This window comes from Agelaius tricolor, unplaced genomic scaffold (genome assembly GCF_023055355.1).
Source record: "Agelaius tricolor isolate 1412-34295 unplaced genomic scaffold, bAgeTri1.0.p SCAF_33, whole genome shotgun sequence".
Classification (NCBI taxonomy): Eukaryota; Metazoa; Chordata; class Aves; order Passeriformes; family Icteridae; genus Agelaius; species Agelaius tricolor.
Window position 1 is genome coordinate 1,867,488 of NW_027269293.1, and position 20,756 is coordinate 1,888,243.

At 44.7% G+C, this 20,756-nt stretch overlaps 2 protein-coding genes and 1 long non-coding RNA gene across 5 annotated transcripts; 2 read left to right on the forward strand and 1 right to left on the reverse strand.

Annotated features, from left to right (window-relative positions):
- Positions 1 to 1,109: 1,109 nt before the first annotated feature.
- Positions 1,110 to 5,429, forward strand: CUNH19orf44 (chromosome unknown C19orf44 homolog). The gene is given in 9 exon segments (XM_071451854.1): positions 1,110 to 1,129; positions 1,131 to 1,194; positions 1,615 to 2,199; positions 2,489 to 2,840; positions 3,404 to 3,480; positions 3,563 to 4,022; positions 4,157 to 4,246; positions 4,340 to 4,506; positions 4,849 to 5,429. Coding segments are annotated over 9 exon segments (1,881 nt in total). The 5' UTR covers positions 1,110 to 1,124; the 3' UTR covers positions 4,930 to 5,429.
- A 75-nt stretch (positions 5,430 to 5,504) lies between these two features.
- Positions 5,505 to 17,641, reverse strand: CHERP (calcium homeostasis endoplasmic reticulum protein). 3 transcript variants are annotated; one of them, XM_071451853.1, is made up of 18 exons: positions 17,524 to 17,641; positions 17,260 to 17,433; positions 16,462 to 16,643; positions 15,563 to 15,700; positions 15,184 to 15,335; positions 14,720 to 14,831; positions 14,288 to 14,377; positions 13,445 to 13,682; positions 12,939 to 13,117; positions 12,126 to 12,522; positions 10,819 to 11,057; positions 9,904 to 10,037; positions 9,545 to 9,631; positions 8,929 to 9,078; positions 8,702 to 8,818; positions 8,063 to 8,157; positions 7,372 to 7,557; positions 5,505 to 6,210 (listed from the first exon to the last, which is right to left on the reverse strand). In XM_071451853.1, exons 1-18 carry the CDS (start codon positions 17,546 to 17,548, stop codon positions 6,206 to 6,208), a joined length of 2,700 nt encoding a protein of 899 aa, XP_071307954.1. In that variant the 5' UTR covers positions 17,549 to 17,641; the 3' UTR covers positions 5,505 to 6,205. The 3 variants fall into 3 exon arrangements, with proteins under 3 accessions (XP_071307954.1, XP_071307952.1, XP_071307953.1); XM_071451851.1 differs by lacking the exon at positions 5,505 to 6,210 and adding an exon at positions 6,227 to 6,622; XM_071451852.1 differs by lacking the exon at positions 5,505 to 6,210 and having other exon boundaries at positions 7,364 to 7,557.
- Positions 17,642 to 17,643: 2 nt separating this feature from the next.
- Positions 17,644 to 20,188, forward strand: LOC139602220 (uncharacterized). Its single transcript, XR_011683126.1, has 2 exons — positions 17,644 to 17,745; positions 19,653 to 20,188. It is a non-coding gene; the product is annotated as an uncharacterized lncRNA (long non-coding RNA).
- The last annotated feature ends 568 nt before the right edge of the window (positions 20,189 to 20,756 follow it).

The following is a 20,756-nucleotide window of genomic DNA, read 5'->3' on the forward strand; positions in this document are numbered from 1 at the left end:
AAGAAAGGGGCTCAAGGTGTTCCCCTAGCTAGGAGAAGGAAATTATTTATAAACTGTATAGAGGAATCTCGACTACAGTATAATACCATTCTGCATTATTGTTATTCTTCATCCCAAAATTCAGGTCCTCAGCACTAGTTCCACCATGGGTTCAGGTTCATTCCAATCCTTTAAAAGACACAGGAAAATTAAGAAAGCAAAACCAGTGCACAATTCAACTATATTTAAGAGAAATTAAATAATCCACTAATACAGAATAAGGAGAGCAATTTACCTCATGTCTGATTTAGATCATAAATTCATATTCAGTCATCCCAGTCTGTGGGCTTCTTTGATCATTAATTTTACTCAGTGGTAAACAAACTAAATAATCTTGTGGGTTGCCAGATGCATTTTGTTATCAATTTTTATTTCATAAGTCTGATCTGGAATTTTAATCAAAGTATATAATTGGAGTATATAGCTGTGTATATCTGTCAGCCAGGGTTTTAGAGATAGCCAGGGAAAGTTTTTAAGAACCTTAAACTCAAGTCTTAGGAACTGGCTTACAGCAGAATGATATCACTAGAAAGCACTAGAAAAGTAACCCAGAAAAACAAAAAATTAGGCAAAATAAAAATGATCCATGGCATAAGCTCCGTAGCTATATAATTGTATTACAAGTATATAATGATGTTGGATACCTTATGCCAAATTTCACTGCGGCACGCAGAGTACAAGTTTCACCAAGTCCCTGGAAATGACACACAAGTACAAAGGGCAGGTAATAAGCTACAATATGTTGTTTCAGTGAGGGGTCTTAACGCAAATCCTGCGGAACAACTGGATTCATTCCCAACTCGCTCCAATAATTAGCGAATCGCGGGTTTGTAAAAATTCCCGTGTATTGACCCCGATGCATGCTGGGGCTTGTAGTCGGGGCGCGCTACCGGCGGCTGTAAACCTGCTTGTGATTAGCTGGCGGCGCCGAGTGGCCGCGCGGAGCCAATCAGTGGGCGGGATATTGGGGAGTCGCGGACTCCAGGAGCCGGCCGCGCACCGCCCGCCCTGGCCCGGCCCGGAGAAGCCTCGGCCGCTCGGGCTGGGCGGACCTGGCGGTGTTCTCTCCGACCCTGTTCCGCCCCATGCCGTCCGTCCTGTCCTGTCCCGTCCCGGATGGCCGCGATCTCTCGGGCACCTGCGGGCCGAGGGCAGGTGAGGCACCGGCGCCCTGTCTCAGTCTGTACCTGGGCAGCCTCAGCGCGGGCCGGTGTTCGCGTCTTGTGTGGGGAGGGATCTGTACGAGCCCCTTCCTATAGCTCCCTACAGGAGGGTGCAGCCAGGTAGTGCCCAGCTTTGCTCCAGGGAACAAGCGACAGGACGAGGGCACATTCTTAAGCTGTGACAGGGGTGGTTTAGGTTGGACATCAGAAAAGATTTCTTCACTGAAAGGGTGGTTGGACGTTGGAAGGGGCTGCCCGTGGAGTCACCATCCCTGGAGATGTTTAAGGAAAGTCTGCATGTGGCAGCACTCAGTGCTTTGGTCTGGTTAACCTGGGGGTCAGGATCAGTCGCAGGTTGGACTCGATGTTGTCAGGTCTTTCTTAAGGTCGGTAACTCTGTGATTCTTGTCAGGGCCACAGCCATGTACCCCGCAGGACCAGCACCCGCGGTGACCTAACGCTGGTGGACACAGAGCTGGGGAGCGCTGGAAGAACTCCGTCCCTCCACGGCAGGTTCCTGAAGGCGTGCGGTGGAAACGCTGCTGGGATGCAGCCCTGCCCGAGGCCGGGAAGCACCGCGCGGGCAGGGAGCGGCCGTGCGGCCCTGAGCACTGCGGGCAGCGCCGCCCACACACGGCTGAACTCGGTCCTGAATAAAGTGGCACAACTAGAAAGCAAAATCATGGGTCAAAAAAAGCACCTGGAATTGCAGAACGCTGACTCGGGCCTGCAGCCTTTGTCTGAGGAGTGCAGCTCGTCCACCTCTGGGCATGAAGGTGGTGCCAGGGGCAGGAGGTACTGGAAGAATTATGGTGGCACCAGTGGGAATGGGACCCGCAGGGATGCCTGTTCTGGGGAAGAGGAAAGCATGCAAAGCCCTAAAAGGAGTGTTATGGTTAAACAACAGCTTGATCTGGATAGTGATGAAGAGGAAATGAGAGAATTGATGGAGAGCTCTTTGGGGTTTTCCAGTGGAAGTGAGAATCAGAAGGTTCTGGTAAGTGATGCTCAGTAGGGTAGAAAGGTAAATAGAAACTTTGCTGGATTATGTATTTTTATTAATGCTTTCATATAATTGTTTTAATTGGTTGATTGCTTTTTATTTAGATAAAACTAGCAACTAGATTTTAAATTTGCATTTGTGTCTTGCTCATGATAGGATTCAGATTCACATCTTAACACCTTAAAATTACTCTATTTTACCCACAATGATTTGTTCTCCCTTTAGCAATCTACACATACCAATGAAGTAACACATAAATCTCTTTTTTGTGTTCTTTAAAAAGAGTAAGACTCCAGTTCCATCAGGAAAGGCTCCTCCACCTCGTAAGGAAGTTTCATCAGCAGAGTTATCTAAAACATCTTCTCACAACAAAGACTCAGAGAAAAGTGCATTTAGTAGAGTTAATTCACCAGCACCTTCACCCACCAGCAGAAAGCTGTCAGGACATACCACGAGATCTCGATTGCTGTCATCTTCCACGAAAGACAGCACTGTAAACCAAGCTCTGCCTCAAGCAGGCTACACCAAGCACATCCAAGAATCCCTTGAAAGTGACAGAAGTGAAATAAAGTCATTAGATGAATTATTTTCTGAAGGAGCTGATGCAGAAGATCCATCCAGCAGCAGTTTGAAATGTAAGTTTTCTAAAATATTTTCTCAGTAGACTCAGTATCAATTGAACTGATAATCTCCTGATCAATTCTATAAATAAACATGGGCAAATAGTCACTTTGAAAGGATTCACTGGTGAAATTTTACACAAACCAAGGCATGATCAAAGTAACTATCTTGATCTGTTTATTTTTTCTAGTGTAATAGGTTTGTATTTTTTTTTAGCTTTTGACTTAATGGGTTCATATTAATGATGCTGCCCTGGGCAACATTATGATGTCAAAACAATGAGAACATTTGAAGTCGTTTTCCTCTATCAGTGGCACAATGTACCAATGGGTCAAAGTGAGAACAGCTGGAAATGAGGGGCAACAAAAATCTCTTGAACTTCAGGAATGTCAGCTGATCAAAGGAGGAAATTTTAGGAGTTCCTATGAAGTTAAAGAATCAGTGACCGATTGCTATTACTTTTTAGTACTGAACTAGGAAGGTAGTACTGATCTTTTTCCCCCATTTTTGTCACTTACAGGAAAGTGTACTGTAATTTTCATGCAAATTTTCATGTGGAGGTGTCATTTGTTTGCAGACTTTGGACTGAATATCATGAGCCTTGATGATTTGGCACCAGATACTACCAGTAAATCAGCAGAATTAAAGCAGACAGTAAGTAGAAATTCCCCACTAGCACATATTCCCAGTCTGCCTTTGGTGGTGTGTGGAGGTTCTAAAATAAATACTTTTACAGGGAAAAGACATTCAGTTTACTCAAGAATCAAACAAATATGTGAAAAAAAATACATTGCTGGTGGAAGAGGACCAGGCTGCTCTAAAAATGACCAGTGCAATAACTGGTGTGAATGATTCTTCTGAAGAGGAAGTTGAAAAATGTGTCTCTGAAGCTGAAATCTCTGAACATTTAAGTGAAGCTTCCTCAGATTTCCCTCCACACAAACAGGATTATCCTAACCAGAACGAGAGTACCCTTAATTCAGAATATTCTGAAGACTTTGAAAGGTCTCTGTCTGCAGCAGACAGGGAGTCTGTAGAGGGCCATGCTGAGAGCTGCAGGTCTCCTGGAGCTCACCCCTGTTCAGAGCCATCCCTGCTGGTGCCCCCCGAGCAGCACAGCCGGGGGCGCCGAGTGACCGTCACAGACACTGCAGTGCAGACAGCAGAGCCTCCCCTCACCTGCTGCTGGCCAAAGGGTGAGTGCAGCCTGTCAGCCTGTGCTGTGGCTTTAGGGCAGCTGCTGTCCCAAGAAACTGCACAGGAACCAAGCAGTAGCACTAAAGCTTTGCCCTGTCCCCACCAGTAATTCTGATGCTATCCCTGTGCACAGCAAACCCGGCGCTCGGCCCACCTGTGGGAACCACCTACATCGACCCAGTGCCAGTTGCCAGTCACACCATCAGCATGGATGCAGTAGAAGGTACCAAAACCACATTTATTCTTCTTTTTCACTTTACTTTCTGCTCCTGAGCCCAGCTTGGTTTGCTCAGCCTTTGCTGTCCCTTTCTCACAGCCCTGACTGCGTACAGCCCCTCGGTTCTTGTCTTACACACCATGTGCAAGCAGCACCTGATGCTGACCCAGCAGTTTGTCCAGAACGTTCACCACCTTCACACAGCCCTGGTGGAGTCATTGGAGCATGAGAAGTTCCACTACCATACCCTGGAAGAGGCTAAAGAGGTATTTGTGACAAACCAGAGACTGAGTGTGTATTCCTTTCCAAACGCTTGCGGTATTTACAGCAAACTTAGTTTCTCTGCATACGAATAATTAATAAGTTAAAAAGGAAAAAAAAAACTCAAGTCCTGCTGGAGGCCATAGTTTTTAAAGATTAAGGTTTCTCCTGTAGCATTTAGCTGTCCTCAAATGAGCAGGGCTCATTCAGATGCTGCAACAGAAGGGTCACTTTTGTGAAACGTGCAGGTATCTTGACATGGAGATTAGTTGCTTTCTACTATTTAATAAATAATAATCTACATAATGAAGATATTAGCTTATTAACTTTTTTTTTTTCTTCTGCAGTACATCAAGAATCACAAATCCCCACCTCTAACAATTGAGCAAGCCCTTGAAGAAATTCGGAGAGAGCCCAGGAGAAATTAAGTGCTTGGACAGTTATTGTACTTCAAGTGACATTTATATTCACAACTCTAAGGCTGAAACAAGAAACTTTTCCAAGTTGCACAGATAAAAGGTTATAAACTGTATTGGAAGAATTCATACAAACTGCTAGGTTAGTATAAATTAGTTAGTACAAGTTGCTAATTAATATAGATAATTTACTTTTCTATACCTGCATGTTTTACTTGTGTACACAATACAGGGATACACAGGAACCTTCAGCCAGACTATGTCAGCAAAAGAGACATCAAGATAACACTTCTGTCTAATGGACTGTGATAAGTCATCACAGTGCATCATTTATCCAGTGAATTGTGGGATCTGTGATCTCATCTATGATGGTGGGAGAAGTGAAAGTCTGTACAACAGCCCCTGAGAAATACAACCACAGCAGAAAATTACCATATCCTGACTTCAGTGCCATTGTCCAAACAGCATTTCTGTATAATCAGCCTTGTCAGATTACAACAAACCCAAACACAGGCTTGCGTGTGTTTATTGAGATAAATTCCAAACAAGGAAGGCTTATAGCCAAGCTTCAGGAAATCTCAGCTGCATTTTTATTTTAAAAAAATTGTTTATTGGAAGGCAAAACAACAACATTCACAAGTTGGTAACATACAGGTGTTGTATGCTGATTCACAGACGGGTACAGTTCCACAACTACAGTAGATCTAGAACAAACTGATATTCCACCATACTAACTGAATGGCTTTAAGAGGGTTTTTGCTCTACAAACAAACAACTGGAAAAGGGAACTGCCACACAGACCTGGGGAGTGGAAGTGCAGTGTAAGGGCCTAACAGCTCTAGCTGGTGGTCTCTGGAAACAGTTACAAAAGATTTGTTTCATTTTTCATTTAGATTACAGCAAGTTTCCAAGAACATCTCATTGATAGAAACGTGTAGAGCAGAGAAACTGGATTCTCTTCTATTCAACTAATTAGCTTTTATTAAAGGGTATATATACAAAAATATAAAAAGCTCAAAGACTGTGTTCCATTACAAAGCATCACCCATCCCTCAGAGTGCTGGGAAAGCTACCAGAGAACTGAGCCTTGTGTCCTGCCCCGAGCGGCGGCTGCAGCAGCTGCTGGGCAGGGCCTGGAGGTGACTGGAAGGTTCTAAAAGCTTGCACAGTGCTCACAGGTCACCTGCACTGGAACTAGATGCTTCATTCCCCATTTAGACATTAGGATACACTGCTCAGCACCAGTCTGACTTGATCCCAAGGCAGCACCCCTCCACTTCAAATAGAATTAACCTTTTGAGAGAAATAAACATACATTATGGAACTAGAGAACATGCAACCACATCACATAATGTCTGTTTTCCACAGGAATCAACGAGGCACAGTCCTGCACCAGGAGCAGTTTGAGTGGGGTTTAATTCTACTATAAAATGGGGAACTAATGGGAAAGTTTTGCAAGAAAATTGGGAATTTTTGAACTTGCTAGACATGTCATAGTAACAACTGGCTGTTTTAAGCACTAATTCACAAGTATTGAGGTACGTGTCATAGCTTTCAATTTTTCACCATAGTTTTAACATAATTTGTCACTTTGTCCAGACTTTAATCAGGATTTTTAAAAGTTTAATGTTTTGCAGAAGATGCAAGACATCTTTCTTCAGAGAGTCTTACTTGGATGGTGAAGGGTCTTGTGTTTCATGATTCACTGAAACAACAGGGAGAAGAGTTCTTACACATTCTGCAGTTACCTAAGCTGTCTGCAGTGTTTGGTGGAATGAGGGTTCTGTTAATAAGGAATTTTTCCTTATGGGCTTTATTTGAACCCATTTGATTGCACTGATCTAGAGGCAGAAGTGACATTTCATTGAGCATGCCAGCTTTTTCCTTTTAGCTGTTGACAAGTGCCAATGTTCAATGTATCACAGACTCTCTGCACAAATCCATCATTTGGGGTAATTGTCTTTTTTCTGAACCCTTCCTGCACTACAGGGAATTTATTACAAATTCTGGCTTTGGCAGAATGTGATACTAATGGTAGGAAATTCTGATTAGGGCAGGGTGAACAGCAAGCATGGCCTGACTTGGTTCCAACCACAAGCACCTCCCTGCTGTGGCAGCTGTCCCTTGTGTGGCACAGCTCCCCCTCCACGAACTTTGTGACTGCTTCAAGATTTTGGAGGGCAACATTCAAAGATGCAGGTGCTCAGTATTGCAGCCAGGAAGTGACTTACACAGAACACGCTTCTTAATTAACATTTCAGAAATGAAAACACAACACAATGCCTAAAAAGAAAAACTTGCTGTGTTAATCAGAGTACACATCCACTTACCTGCTGTTTTACTGTATCAGTCACATTAGAAAAAAATAACAGCTACTGCTATTTTGATTTGGGTTTACAAAAATCACTTTCAAGTTCATAGAGGTTTCTAAATTGCTGAGAAACGTTCACTTACATTCATCCCTGGCCTTCATGCGTGCGATAAATGAGTAACTTTTATTTCTTCTGTAGTTTTCGTAAGGGTCGTCCAATGCAACTCCCACTCCTTTGTACTGATCCCATTTGTCTCGGATGTCACCTCCTTTAATTGGATCTTGAATTCCTTGCTCCTTGGCTCCCAATCCACCAGATCCACTCCATCCTGCAGCAAGGACACAACACTGCAATCCTTTCACTGCTTTTTTATGACTACAATTGTGAAGACAAACGCAGACATTTTGGAAACAACCAAAGACAGCATCAGTTTGATAAAGCAGGATGGAAACAGACAACCTGAAACAACACAGAAACTGTCCCATTTATTTCACAAGCATTAATATGCAGAGATTCTAGGAGCTGACAGCAGCTTTTTAGTATCCCTAAAAACTGTTAGGAGGGTAAGAAGAAAGGCAGTGCAAGTCCAATCTGTCCAATCAATTCTGCTGACCTGCACTGCAGGGAAATGAAATACTTTGGGTAGGGTCAGTTCTATCTGATGCCAAACTCACATCCCTGTCTTCTGTATCTTACATCTCTGAATATTCTTTTGCTGACCTTGGAATGCCAAGGAATAATTCCTTATGAACATGCATTAATGAATTACATCTAAGACTTCGGTGTCTAATTTTGTTTCCTGGCTTGTCTAAGATTCTAGAACAGCATCTTACCCATTTTCACTAGCATTTGATGGCCTTTATTTTCTTCTCCAAGCCTCGATTCTGGTATAGAAGGCCCAGAACTGGAGCCCAAACCAGCAGAAGAACTAAGAAAACAAGAACAACAAATTTAGAACCAGTGGTACTAGTCTGACACAAAACAGGGTCAGTTCTAGTCCATTAAGCATTAACATCCAACACAATTCTATCCATTCTACTAAGCTATTCTTTACTACTAAGCTATTAACATCCAACACTCTACTAAGCTATTCTTTACTACAGCCATCAGATGATGCAGTTATTGAAGTGCCAGAAACACATCACCTGCTTCTCAGCACAAGGGAAATCAAACACTGTGCTCTTCCCAATGGGGCACACAGAGAATTACTCCTGCTGCCAAGGAAGGCATACACAGACTTCACATTCTGCAGTTTTCACTTCTGCATGCAGTTTTGTTAAAACAAAAAGCCACCACAATAGAGTGATATTCTCTCTACAATATTAGCAGATAAATTGTTTCTAGATCTGCTCTCCACCATCTTTTCTGCTCTTGGATGAAATGCTAATTATGCCCTGGTGAGGAGGCAGTGCCCCTGCAGGCTCTGTTCAAAGAGCCCAGGTAAAAGGAGACAGGAGCAAGGCAGAGCTTACGGAGGAGTGGGGCTGCGAGAGCGGGAGCGGCGCCGCCTCCCTGGGGAGTAGGACTTGGAGCGAGACCGTGAGCGAGAGCGCGATCGGCTGTGCGAGGAGCGGGACCTGCTCCGGCTCCTGAAAGGGAGAGCACACGAGTTACAGAGCAACCCCCAGATCCTGGATCAGCCTCCAGGGCTGGGGGTTCCCACTCCCCCAGTTCCCAAGTTCAGCCCCCTGTGCCCCACCTGGACTGTGAGCGGGAATAGGATCGTGACCGAGAGCAGGAGCGAGAGCGGGATCTCGAGTAGGAGCCGGATGATTTTGAAGATCGCGAGTGAGACCGAGAAGATGAACGACCTCGGCTTTTGGAGCGACTGCGAGACCGAGACGGCCCACTGCAGGAATGAGGAGGGAAACCAGTGAGATTCCATGGAGAAGCACCAGGAACATAAATCTACTCCTGATCAAATTCAAATTACACACAAGCACCACTTCTGCACTGAAAGTGAAAGCTTGAATGTGAAAAACTCTTCCACAGAATCACAAAGTGGTTTGGGTTGGAAGAGACCTTCAAGCTTATCCAGTTCCAACCACTGCCATTGGGCAGGGACACCCTCCTCAAGGACCAGGTTGCTCCAAGCCCTGTTTAACCTGGCTTGGGCACTTCCAGGGATGTGGCACCCACAGCTGCTCTGGGCAACCTGTGCCATGTCCACTTTCTGCAGATTAGACAGAAATTCCAGCACATTGAAACTCATTATTTCATCAGCATGTTGCTGAACAACCTTTCCCTCTGCATTTAGCCCAAGCACCTTCCAGATGGACAGCACAGAGCAGAAGGTGGCACACAGGAGCTCTCACCTATTTCTCTTCTCTTGACCTTTCCTCCGCCTTGCTCTCATTTTAGCTCTGAAGAATTCATACAGTCCGTTCTGCTCCCATCCTTCACTGCAACAAATCAACCACACAGAACCCACACGTGTAAATTCCACTTCAGTTGCGACCTTAAGGATTTTCACAGGATTTTGTACAGCAAAAAGGGTCTGGGAAAAACTGTCTCACAAATCTCAGTATAAGATCAAACAGCAAGTGCAGCTGCAATACAACAAGAGCATTAGGAGAACCAAGACACAGGCAAAAGAGAGGGAGGCACTCTGTGATTTAAAGCACCTTCTTAAGAGCATCTTCCTTACCATTTTATTGGCTACACCTATTCTTACCTGTTTCTAGGCCTGTCATGAGATGGTGGACTATAAAATGCCTCAACTGCAGCCAGAAGTCTCTCACTGGGGGGCATTGGAGGTGGAAGACGTATATCTTTGGGATCTAAAGGTTTATACTCGTGATCTTCAAGCTGCCAGAAACAAAACAAATTACATTTGTGTCATGGGGTGGCTACCTGAAGAGTTAAATACAGATTTAGCTGTGTAGAGATCTCAAATTTCAATACTGGATAAAAAATCAACTGGAAATAAGGATTCTGTAGACGAACCAATGCTCCCTCGTGCTATCACTATTGTGAGTTCTCTGAGAAAAGCCTGCACTGCACAGGTTGAAGTATTAAGTGGTTCACCAGGCAGATGAAATGCAGATCTCATCCACCTTTGTGCTAATGTGTCTGGATGGAAGCCTGGCACAACCTGGTGTTCAAATACAGAATACATAAATGTAAGGATCCCTGAAGATGCTGACACAGGTATGTTTCCTGTTCTCTATCCTTCTTCATGTGTATATATATAACATTGATACTGTAAAACATCTTCAAGAGAATTCTGATGATGAAGAACTAATACAATGGCCCCATCAGATCTGTGAGGTCTCTCTGGCCATCTGGAAATCACTGGGGATTTCCATTTCCTACAAAGAGGAGTCAGACTTGTAAGTATAAATTATTCTTTCACACTGTGGGTTGGACCAGCTTCCTCTAGCACAAAACACATGGAAATTCCCACCATTTCCACTACCTAGTCCCCCAAACTACTCCTGCTCTTATACCCTAGACAACCGCTTGTGGGATGGCAGGATTTGAAATCATGCACATTGATGCTGAACTGTCCCTAATAACAACAACAGGGTTTGGATCTTTTCATCTCACCAGTGCCTTGCTTTGAATCAGTCCCATAGCAAGCACTTACTTTGACAAGTGGAGCCATCAGGCCAGCAGGAAGATCAAAGTAGGGAACGTTTGGCACCAGGCTGGGATCATCGTGGTTCATGTGAGGGGGCCCTTGGCGCCGCATGTGAGGGGGCTGCCCGTTAAATCCATGTGGGGGAGGCCCAAAATCTGGGTGCTGTGGCCCTCCCCAGGGAGGATGCTCGCTGATACCAGGATGAGGCAATCTGTGACCAGGATGATGATGAGGAGGTCCAATTTCTGCAGAGTGGGAGGGTTAAAATGTTTTATTCAGCTATCAAAGAAAGAAGGCAATCAGAGATGTACTTCAATTACTGCATTTATCCTAAAACCCAATCTCAGCAGATCCAGCAAAGCACCAGAACTAAAGGACTGGAGGCTGGCTCAGGTCCACACTCATGCAGTGCATTTACCTCCCTGGCCACAGCAACCACTCTCTAGACAACAGGATAGTTCAGCCCCAAGCCACTGCTTCCTTTGGGACATACTGTGGTCAAAAGGACTCAAATCCATTGGTTTTCAACCATTTTTGGACTTGGAAAATTGAGGAACTTTTAATGTAACAACTCGTACACAGGAACATAATCTATTTTCTAAATGACTTGTCACACAGAACCAAGGTGATCTTTGACCTTCACACTGACAAGGATCATTCCAGAGTAACAGTAACTCCTGCAGGTGAAATGGAAACTACCTCTGGCCAGGCAAGCTGCACCAGGTTACACTCCCACACATTCCATGTTCCAACAAGAGAACAAACCCAATGAGGAGGAAGAACTGGAGGTAAGCATCGTTTCACCACACACTACCAAGCCACACAACATTAAATGCAGAAAAATAGAGAGCCTGGCAGTCAAAATAAAAAGAAAGAACAAATGAGCGTATGCACAGGAACAAATCCTTTCAGCCTTCCTCTTAACTTCCTCCATCTACACAGGTCACAGCCCTCACCTATGGGCTGATGTGCAGGTGATTAAATTTACAAGAAAATGCTGCTTCTCACCTTTGAACTTACTACTTTTAAAGCAAAGTAGTCACAAAAGAGGTGCCTGTAGAGATGCTGACTTGAATTTGGACTACAATTTCTTATTTGTTAGGGAAGACTCAAAAAGCAAGGAAGCATCCAGCTCTGCATGTGTTTCCTACTGAGTTCTTGGCAGTAGCTTCCCAAACTCCCAAACTAAGCATTTCTTAGGAAAATCACAACAGTCCACACCAAGGATAAACTGTCATCCCAAATCACTGAATCATTTTGTAATGGCAATCAGCATTCCAACAGAAGAAAACCTGGCCTGGTACACACTTTACCTTGAGGGAAATCCCCCTGGGGGTAATCAAAACGATGAGGATAAGGAGGCCTTTCAAAGGGATGGCGAGGTGGAAAATCATCCTGCATGAAGCGAGGTGGAAAGCGGTTGAAATTATGCGGATGCGGGGGCTGGTTGAATTGGGGATGTTGCTGATGTGGAGGAAATGGGCCTCTGAAGTGAGGTGGCCGCTGCATTCGAAATGGAGGTTCCCTCTGACCCCCACCCCATGGAGGCTGCTCATGCTGGTTGTTCCATGGTGCTTCAAACTGGTTGTTCCACGAAGGATCAGGCTGGTTGTTCCAAGGTGTCTCTCGCTGATTGTTCCAGCCCTGATCTCTCTGTTCGTTCCACATTCCTTCGTGGTTGTTATTCCAGGGAGGACAGTGAGGTGGTCCCTGGAGGTGAAGTACAGAAGCCTGGTCATTAGGTGACAAGAATGAAGAACACAGTAATGCACCTTCTTAAGGAAATACAGCCCATGCACAGGTGAAAGAACATTTCAAATACGAGTCTGAATGACTGCAACTTCAGAAAAAAAGATGGGAAAAGACCAAACTGTTACTGAACCAAACAGCTCTTGTTCATAGGAATAGTGTGATGGTTAACAAACTGAAATAGGATTATTAACATTTTGCCTTTAACTGCACTCAGAATGACAAAGCTTGGCATTGAAATCTGGATTTCTAACTTTCACAGCTTCCAACTTTCTGGCTTTTCACTGCACTTCCACAGCCAAGGTGGTCATTCCCAACCTCCACAACCAAGACAGTCATTCTAAAGCTCCACATCCATTTTCAGAACTGTTTCTTACCTGTTGTTGACCCCATGGTGCAACAGGGTGAGGTTGGTCAAACCAGGGTGGTTTATTTGGGGGAATCTGATCATGAGATCCAGGCCCACGTGGTCCACCTGAGGCAGGATCCTGCACTCCAGACCCGGTTGTGTCATACTCTGTAGAACCAGCCAGAGGCAGCTGAGATTTACCATCATCTGGAACAATTTAGAGACTATTGTCAGCATCAAAGTCACTTGCAGTTAATAAAACATCAGCACACCAGGCTCCAGATAATTTCCTTCTGCAGAAATCTAATTACTGGGAGACAGGATTTCTGATCCATTCAACACTCATCTCTTTGGTTCTTTTTATACTCAAGCATCTGCCTGCAAGGTTCTGAACAGATTCAAGCTTTTGCCTGAACCAAACCAGCAGTGCATTGTGCCTCATTATTAAAAAAGGAGTGGGAAAAAACAAACAAAAAAAAAGCCATAACATTGTCAGCCAGTGATTTTTGCACAGGTCTCAGGTCAGCTCAGTACCTGCTTGTGTGACTGGAACAGATGGTGGAGCTGAGGTTGGGGCTGCTGTGGGGGCTTGAGGTGGGGGTGTTGATTTCACCTCGTTCTCTAGTGGGGGTATTTGGATCTGTTGCTGCTGCTGCTGCTGTGTTAAACTGTTCACAAACTCCTCGTGTTGAGTCTTCAGGTTCTGAATCTGCTGTTGGAAAGCCACTTGCACAGGCTGCACAACCGTTGCATATTCAGTGATCAAATTTGCCTGGTAAAAGAAATGAAGAAGAACAAGTGAACACTGAACCTGTAACACCTACCTTATCCACTTGTTCTGAATTCTCTGTATTGCCCTTCATCTTCTCTCCAAAAAAATGCCTGAGGATGCAGGATAATGGTGGCAGAACCACCCAGTGTCATTACAAAGGTTTGTGGATATTCCCAAAATATTCTCTGCAGGCTGAAACCCACCATCTTTAGTACTGCCTTTCCATTACAGCTCAAATCAACAGCATTCATTATTAATAATAAAAAGGAAAAGTTCCTGCTGCCACTACAATTTTTATATTCTATGTATCCAATTTCAAGCCATGTTTGTTTGTTTCCTTTTAACCAAACACTCCCTGCTATACAAGACAGTGTCAAATATGTACAGGACTGTATCAGTCTGTATCCTGTCTCCAGGGCCATATCAGCAGCTGGATTATTGAATGCTTGAAATTACAAGGTTATATTTTACATTATTTTTTGTAATCCCTTGTAAGCAACTTCAAGGGAGGGGAGGGGAGACAAAAATTAACATTATACTTTGAAAAGGAAAATAATTTTCAAAATATTTGCATAAATAAGAAAACTGGTATTTTTGTGGCTAACCTGGTACTGGCCAAGTCCAAGAGCTGGGCTTTGTAACTGCTGAATAATGGACTCATCAAAGTACCCATTTTTCTCCCATAGCTGAAGAAGCTGCATGAATAAGAGTGAAAGGAAATAATGAACAATCAAAGAAATACTGAGCCACAGCATTTCTATGTCTTCAGCTTTTCATAAGACCTAGGATTTTTCTATTTATTTTTGAATGACTAAAGATTCAGATGCATTCATCATTGTGATAACTCTTAAATAAAGCCTAAGGACTTTGAAAGTTCTATTTTAAATGTGTACTAGAGCACCTCCTATAATAAACTTTATGAAGACAATCAGACTAGAAAAATCTCAGTCACCTTCTTGAACCTGCCTATTTGTGAATTTACATAGCACCAACTTAACAAAGCAAAAGTCACAGTTAAACCAAAACCAGATACTCACTCTGGCTATTTTCTGTTGCTTATCCTCCTCCACTGCTAGAAAACTGGTACAATAAATAGGCACAACCACCTTCTGTAAAGCAGCCAGAAGATCTCGTGCTTGCTTCCTCTGGCTTCAAGAAAGGAATGGGAAGAGTTAACTTTTTCACTGTAACACTAAGTGCATTGGAATATTCAATTCATCTCAACTTCTGCTATACTAAAAGTAGTGGAATCATGAAATAGAGAGTTCTCTCCCTAATGACTTTATTGTAAAATCTTGTCTGGAGAAAAAACACACAAAGTGGGTAAAATGGTTTTACTTAAATTTGATTACTAAAACACTATGGACATCTAAGGACAGCTGCTAAAAACAATTAATATGTTAAAATATGAAGTGACTAGTCAAACCAACACTGTATCTAGGAGAGAAACTGCATCAAATTAATCCAAACAGCAAACTGAAACCCAGCACTGAATTCTCACCAGTGATGCAGGACATCATTGATTAGGTAGATGAGGTGCAGGCGCAGCTCGAAGTGAGCGCCGTCCGCGGTTATCCGGTTCCGCAGGTGCCCAGCCATCAGCTCGCAGTGTGCAGGAGACTTGGCATTACTGAACATCCAGTTCTTGCCAGCCTTAGAAAAGCAAAATTTAAAATATTTTAAGTCAGTCTAATGTGTTGCCACGATACAGGCTTCCTATAGCTCTGAAGTAACTGCAGGAAGGGGAGTTTTCAGGAAACAGCTTTCATCTTACCTGCCACACAACATAGATATAAAGCTGCTGTTAATGTACAGAGAATCTCAAAATTCAAACGAACCCACAGTGCCACCAAATCCCTGTGCAGATTCAGATCACTTACTGAGATTGCATCTTTTGTGCAAGTGTCAATTATTGGCTGCAACAAGTTGTCAAATTCATTCATGTCTAACTGGGTTTCCTCCAAAACTTTTTGCATTTGTTGCTCGATTGCAAGGGCTACTGCTGATGTGACTTGTTCCTGAATAAATAAAAAAAAAAACCAAAAAAAGAGAAAGAATTACATTACAGCCAAAATTCTTTTAAAGAATGAAGCTGCTGTATCCTTATCCTCTTGGACCTAAGTGACAATCTCAAGGACCAAAGTCTTTTACAAGCACTGTGACTTCATGAAAATCTTTCAATTCTTTGGTTCTGAAAAGAAAAGACTCTTCATATTTTTCTGGAGAAGTTCAGTTTACTTCTAAAATCTATCATGTAATAAAAAAATAATTGCAAGAAGCTCTTAAACATAAGGAACATAACCAAGGCACAAGGAACTCTTCAGTTTGGTTTTCAGCAGCTTTAACAGTTAAATGTCTCCTGCAAAAATCAGCTAGCTGATAGCAGCACAGAGTTCCCCTCCAAACTAAGTCAGAATACTACAAACTGGAACATCTTGCAGTTCCCAGCAACCTGCAGCATCAAACCAAGGTTAAAGCAGTCACAATTTATCCCACTCTAAAACAAACAAGATTTTTCAAAGAGCAAATAGAAGGTTTTAATCATAGATCACTCACCCCATAGTAACATAACCCATATGCAATCATAACCCAACCTACACACCAGATACATCCATTCTAGGGGAACGATGGCATTTACCACACAACAAGAGTAAGGAAAGCAACATCCCCTCACCTGCAGCTCCACTCAGCAGCATACCATCCTTTCCCCCTTCACTCCTAATTCCTACAGCCACTGACAGGCCAGAATACACCAGATGAGTGTTCATCTCACACCAACCTGTCTCATAGCCAGGAGATGCTGCTCCTGCTGCTGCAGGTTCCACTGACTCTGCTGGATGAGCTCCTCCACAGACGGGGTGCCCTGAGGGGCTGGGATGGGTGCAGCCGGCGGGAGCGATGGCTGTGGCAGGGGCTGGATCTGTGCGGAAGCCTCGATATCTTGGCTTTGCTTGCACAACACTATCAGACAGAGTAAACTTTGAAAGTAAACCTCCCAGAGAAACCTGCTACCACCAGCCCACGGGTGAAAATGGCACCGGTTCCAAACAGAGCCTCGCTCTGAGGGGGTGAGAGGGGTCTCCAGAGCTGCTTGGACAATGCTCTGACACTTGGTGGGAATCTTGGGGCGTCCTGTGCAGGGCCAGGAGTTGGACTCGATGATCCTGATGGGTCCCTTCCAACTCAGCATATTCTATGATTCTACGGTTAACGCAAAATCACAGGTGGATGGTGCCAAAGAGGAGAGTCAGCAACTCCCTGTGCACTTCCAGAGGGACAACTCCAGGACAAGCCGAGTGAGTTCCGGCTCTCCAGGTGCCGAGCTCCGTCTCACCACGCTGCCCGTCCCTGCCGCTCCCCGCCTCCAAACCCACAACCGGGGCCGTGAGGAGCCGTGGGCAGCGCTGAGCCAACTACCGGGAACCCCGAGCGCAGGAAGAGGCTGCAAACCGGTCCCGGCGGAGCAGGACGAGACCAGAAGAGACAAAAGTGTCTCCGCCGGCCGACCCCGAGACCCCGCGGCCGGCGAGGGAGGGAGCCCCGAGCCGGCCCTGCCCGAGCCGCAGGCCCCACTCACGCTGCTGCTGCTCCAGGGCCAGCTTGTACTTGTAGTAGCCGTAGAAGTCGCCCCCGAAGAGAAAGGAGAATTTGGGGTTCTCCTTCTGCTTCTCCATCGTCATCTTCTCGAACTCGGGCCCGTTCCGCGCCACAAACTGCGCCAGCTTGTCGATGACATTCCGCAGCTCCTGGTCTGTGGGGAAGCAGCGCCGTCATGCCCCGCTCTCCCTCCCATTCCCGCGGTCGCCCCCCGTTCCCCCCGGAGCCCCCGATCGCCCCTCACCGTCGGGCGGCAGCGGCATCTCCATGGCCGCGGCTCCCCGGCCCGCTGGGCCGCGCCGCTCTGCCCGCCGAGCAGCTGCGACACCCGCGCGGCCGCGCTTTACGGCCCCGTCGCCGTGGAGACGGCGCGCGGCGCCGCTGACGCGGGGTCGGAAGTCGCGGTCGGAGCGGCGTGAGGGGGAGGGAATGATTAAATTAAAACGATTAAACAACGATTAAACAGGTTAAACAACAATTAAATAACGAGGGAACCGCTGAATGTTGGGGTTTGGCCGCTGTGAAAAGTGCATGTATTTTATGATTGGCTTTTCGCTAATATTGAAATGAATGTTATATGTGTTGTGTTAGAAAGTAATGCTGTATTAATTCTCTTAAGTACTGTGTTAAATATAGGTTTAGGTTATAAAAAATGTTCAAATAGAAACTATGCTATGTAGGATACTTTTTTTGAAGAAAGGACTCGCAGCGAGATAGCAGCCACAGGACACCTGAATCTTTCAGAGAAAAAGAATTTATTGCTCTCTTATTAGAAAAAACGAACTCCTTCCTGCCTCGAAGGTGCTGTCAGGATTCAGAGGAAGAAGTTGATGATGACCAGACAGAAACCTGTATTTGAATGGAATTTATGCATCATGTATTAAGTGTATAAATATGCAACAGGCTGTTGTTTTTAAGGGTTATCCTTTGATAACGTGGGTCCTTTTTTGGGCTTATACTGCCCAGAAAAAGGTACCTGGACGTCCGTAACTCTTTGTCTCTATTGTCTCATATTGTCCTAATTTAATTTGTCCAAATTATTATTGTATTACTCTAATTGTATTACTATTTTTATAACCATTTAATTACTGTTAAACTTTTAAAATTTTAAAAACAAGCGATTGGTGTTTTTCACAGGATCAATCCTGCCTCCTTTTCACTGAATTGTTGTAATGAGTCATCAGCTTTTAGCCAGCTTCAGTTCAGTTTCTTTTTCATTAATTTTTTGGTTGTTTTGATCCTGAACTTGCCAAACCCTTAAGTTTGCTAAATTAACCCTGGGAAGGTTCTACAAGCCAATGCTGAGGGGATTGGGGATTGCATAGTTAGGATCTTATGGCCCTTCAAGGGTTGGGTTCACCCCCTGATTTTGGTGCCAAGGGAAACTCCGAGTTAACACGGATCAAAATAGGAAACAGTTCCCTCATCAAAGTGAGCTTTCCAAACCTCTGTTCAGGATCCAAAAGAAATGGGAATGCCCTTGGCAAAAAAAGGTGCTTTTGAGACAAAGCAAGCTTAAAATGCCTGTAAGCAGGAAATCCAGGAGAAATGGCTGCTGGCATCCTGGGCTTGCCAGGCAGGTTTTGTACTTGATTGCAAGGCAATTTTCCTGCCTCTGCATGGGGTGGCACCTGCATCCCACTGGAAAGGGGAGAGAAATCATTCCCCTCCTTCCCTGGCCCAGCCCTGGAGTGGGAGCAGCTTGCCCTTATGCTGGAGTTCTCCTGCTCCTGCCCAGCATCCCTCTGGTACCCTCATGTGCTTCCCAAGCTCCCAGCACTGATGGATCCAAACAAGGAGAACAATCCCTGCTCCTTCTCTTCTCCACCCTCGATGTTCCTGGGCCCTGCATCTCCCTGGCTATTCCCTGTCTGACTCCTCATCTCCATCCCACCTTCTCCTGGTGACATCTGAGCCTGAGATGTGTTTAGCAGCAAATCCATTCCTTTAAAGGAAGCCCACCTCAAAGAGCATCCAGCTGCAGGTATAAGTCTTCCAGCATTTAATTTTTCTCTGTCTGCAGGCTCTGTCTTCCAGCATTTCATTTTTCTCTGTCCAGTTTTGGAGGGTTTCCCTCTGTTCTGTCCCTTCCTTTGTCCAGATCCAGTGCCAAAGGATTGAACAACTGATGAGTGGGGTCTGGGATGAAAATGGTTCTGCTTAAATTAGAGAAAGAATGCTAGAAGAAAAATGAAGTTCCTTTGAATGTCTGGAATAAAAACACTGGGAAAGGGCACTTTTTAATTCAATTTGGTGCCACCTCCCCCTTTTTTATGGCTAAAACTCCATGGTGAGCAATGCAAGCCAAAAGATGAAATGCAGGAGTCTTTGATTCTGCAGTGAGCTTAACTTCCCTTTTCTCCTCTCTTTCAGGACAGGGAGAACCACTGAACTCGTCCTGGCCTTGCCAAGGTGTTGGAGCTGCCAAACCCAAACTGGTCCTGATGATGGAGGACTTAAGAAATTACTCAATCCAACTAAATGCTTTAAAAAGGGAGATGGTTTGGTAATAAAAATATTTCTGCCTTAGACTGGGAAGAGTTAAACCCCCCAGTTCTGCAAAACAGCACAAGGATTTTTTAATTCTTTGCCCTTTTTTCCCTTCCTTTGAATGGGTTTGTTTGTTTCCCCTTGGAGACTGCACACACAATAGGCAGATTTTCCAATTAAGCCATTTTTTCCCACTTTTAGTCTTCATTGGAGCCCAGGTGCCAATTGTTTGCTGCTTGGTTTCTGCCTTCCCTTTCCTGCCTACAGCTTAACCGCTTTCTCTCCTTCTTGCTTTTTGGCCATCACTGGTCATGTAGATGATGCTGATGCAGATGGCTGATAAATAATTATCAAACAGCTTGGGAATGGTCTGTGTCAGGTGTCAGTAACATTAAAAAATGCAGTATATGGACCATCAAGCAATTAATTTAGCAACAGTTAGATAGTAACCAATCATCTTTCCTTTGAAGCCCTCTTCATAGCATATTTACTTATAAATGGAAAGCATTTGGTTTTTATTTTAAAAAATACTACAAATCACCAACAGCCAGCTTAAGTGAGCATGGAAGATGACAAAGACATTGTAATGTTTTTTCTTTTAAACCCCTCACAACCCCATCACGTACTGGGGAGGCAGCTCAGCGAGTGTCAGCCCACAGCTGCCATCCTGTGCTCATGGAGAGCAACCTCTCCAGCTGCCCCAGCCTCAGGAAAGCACAGAAGAGGGCTTTACACAGATCAGGGATTAAGCTAGACCCAGGCTGGGCTCAGCTCAGTCACCATGGCGCTGTTAGAAGCCTTAAACCCTTTTCCTATCAGATTGATTGATGGTGGTTGTGGTGCAGCCACTGTGTTGCTGTCAATGTGCTCCCCTGCAGCCTAGCCTGACATGGTGAGCAGGGGCTTGGGGTTCTACCTCATGTGTTAAACATCAAACCAGGAGATAAAACAACAGCTAAAACCCCTGCCCTGCCATGTGCCTCACTC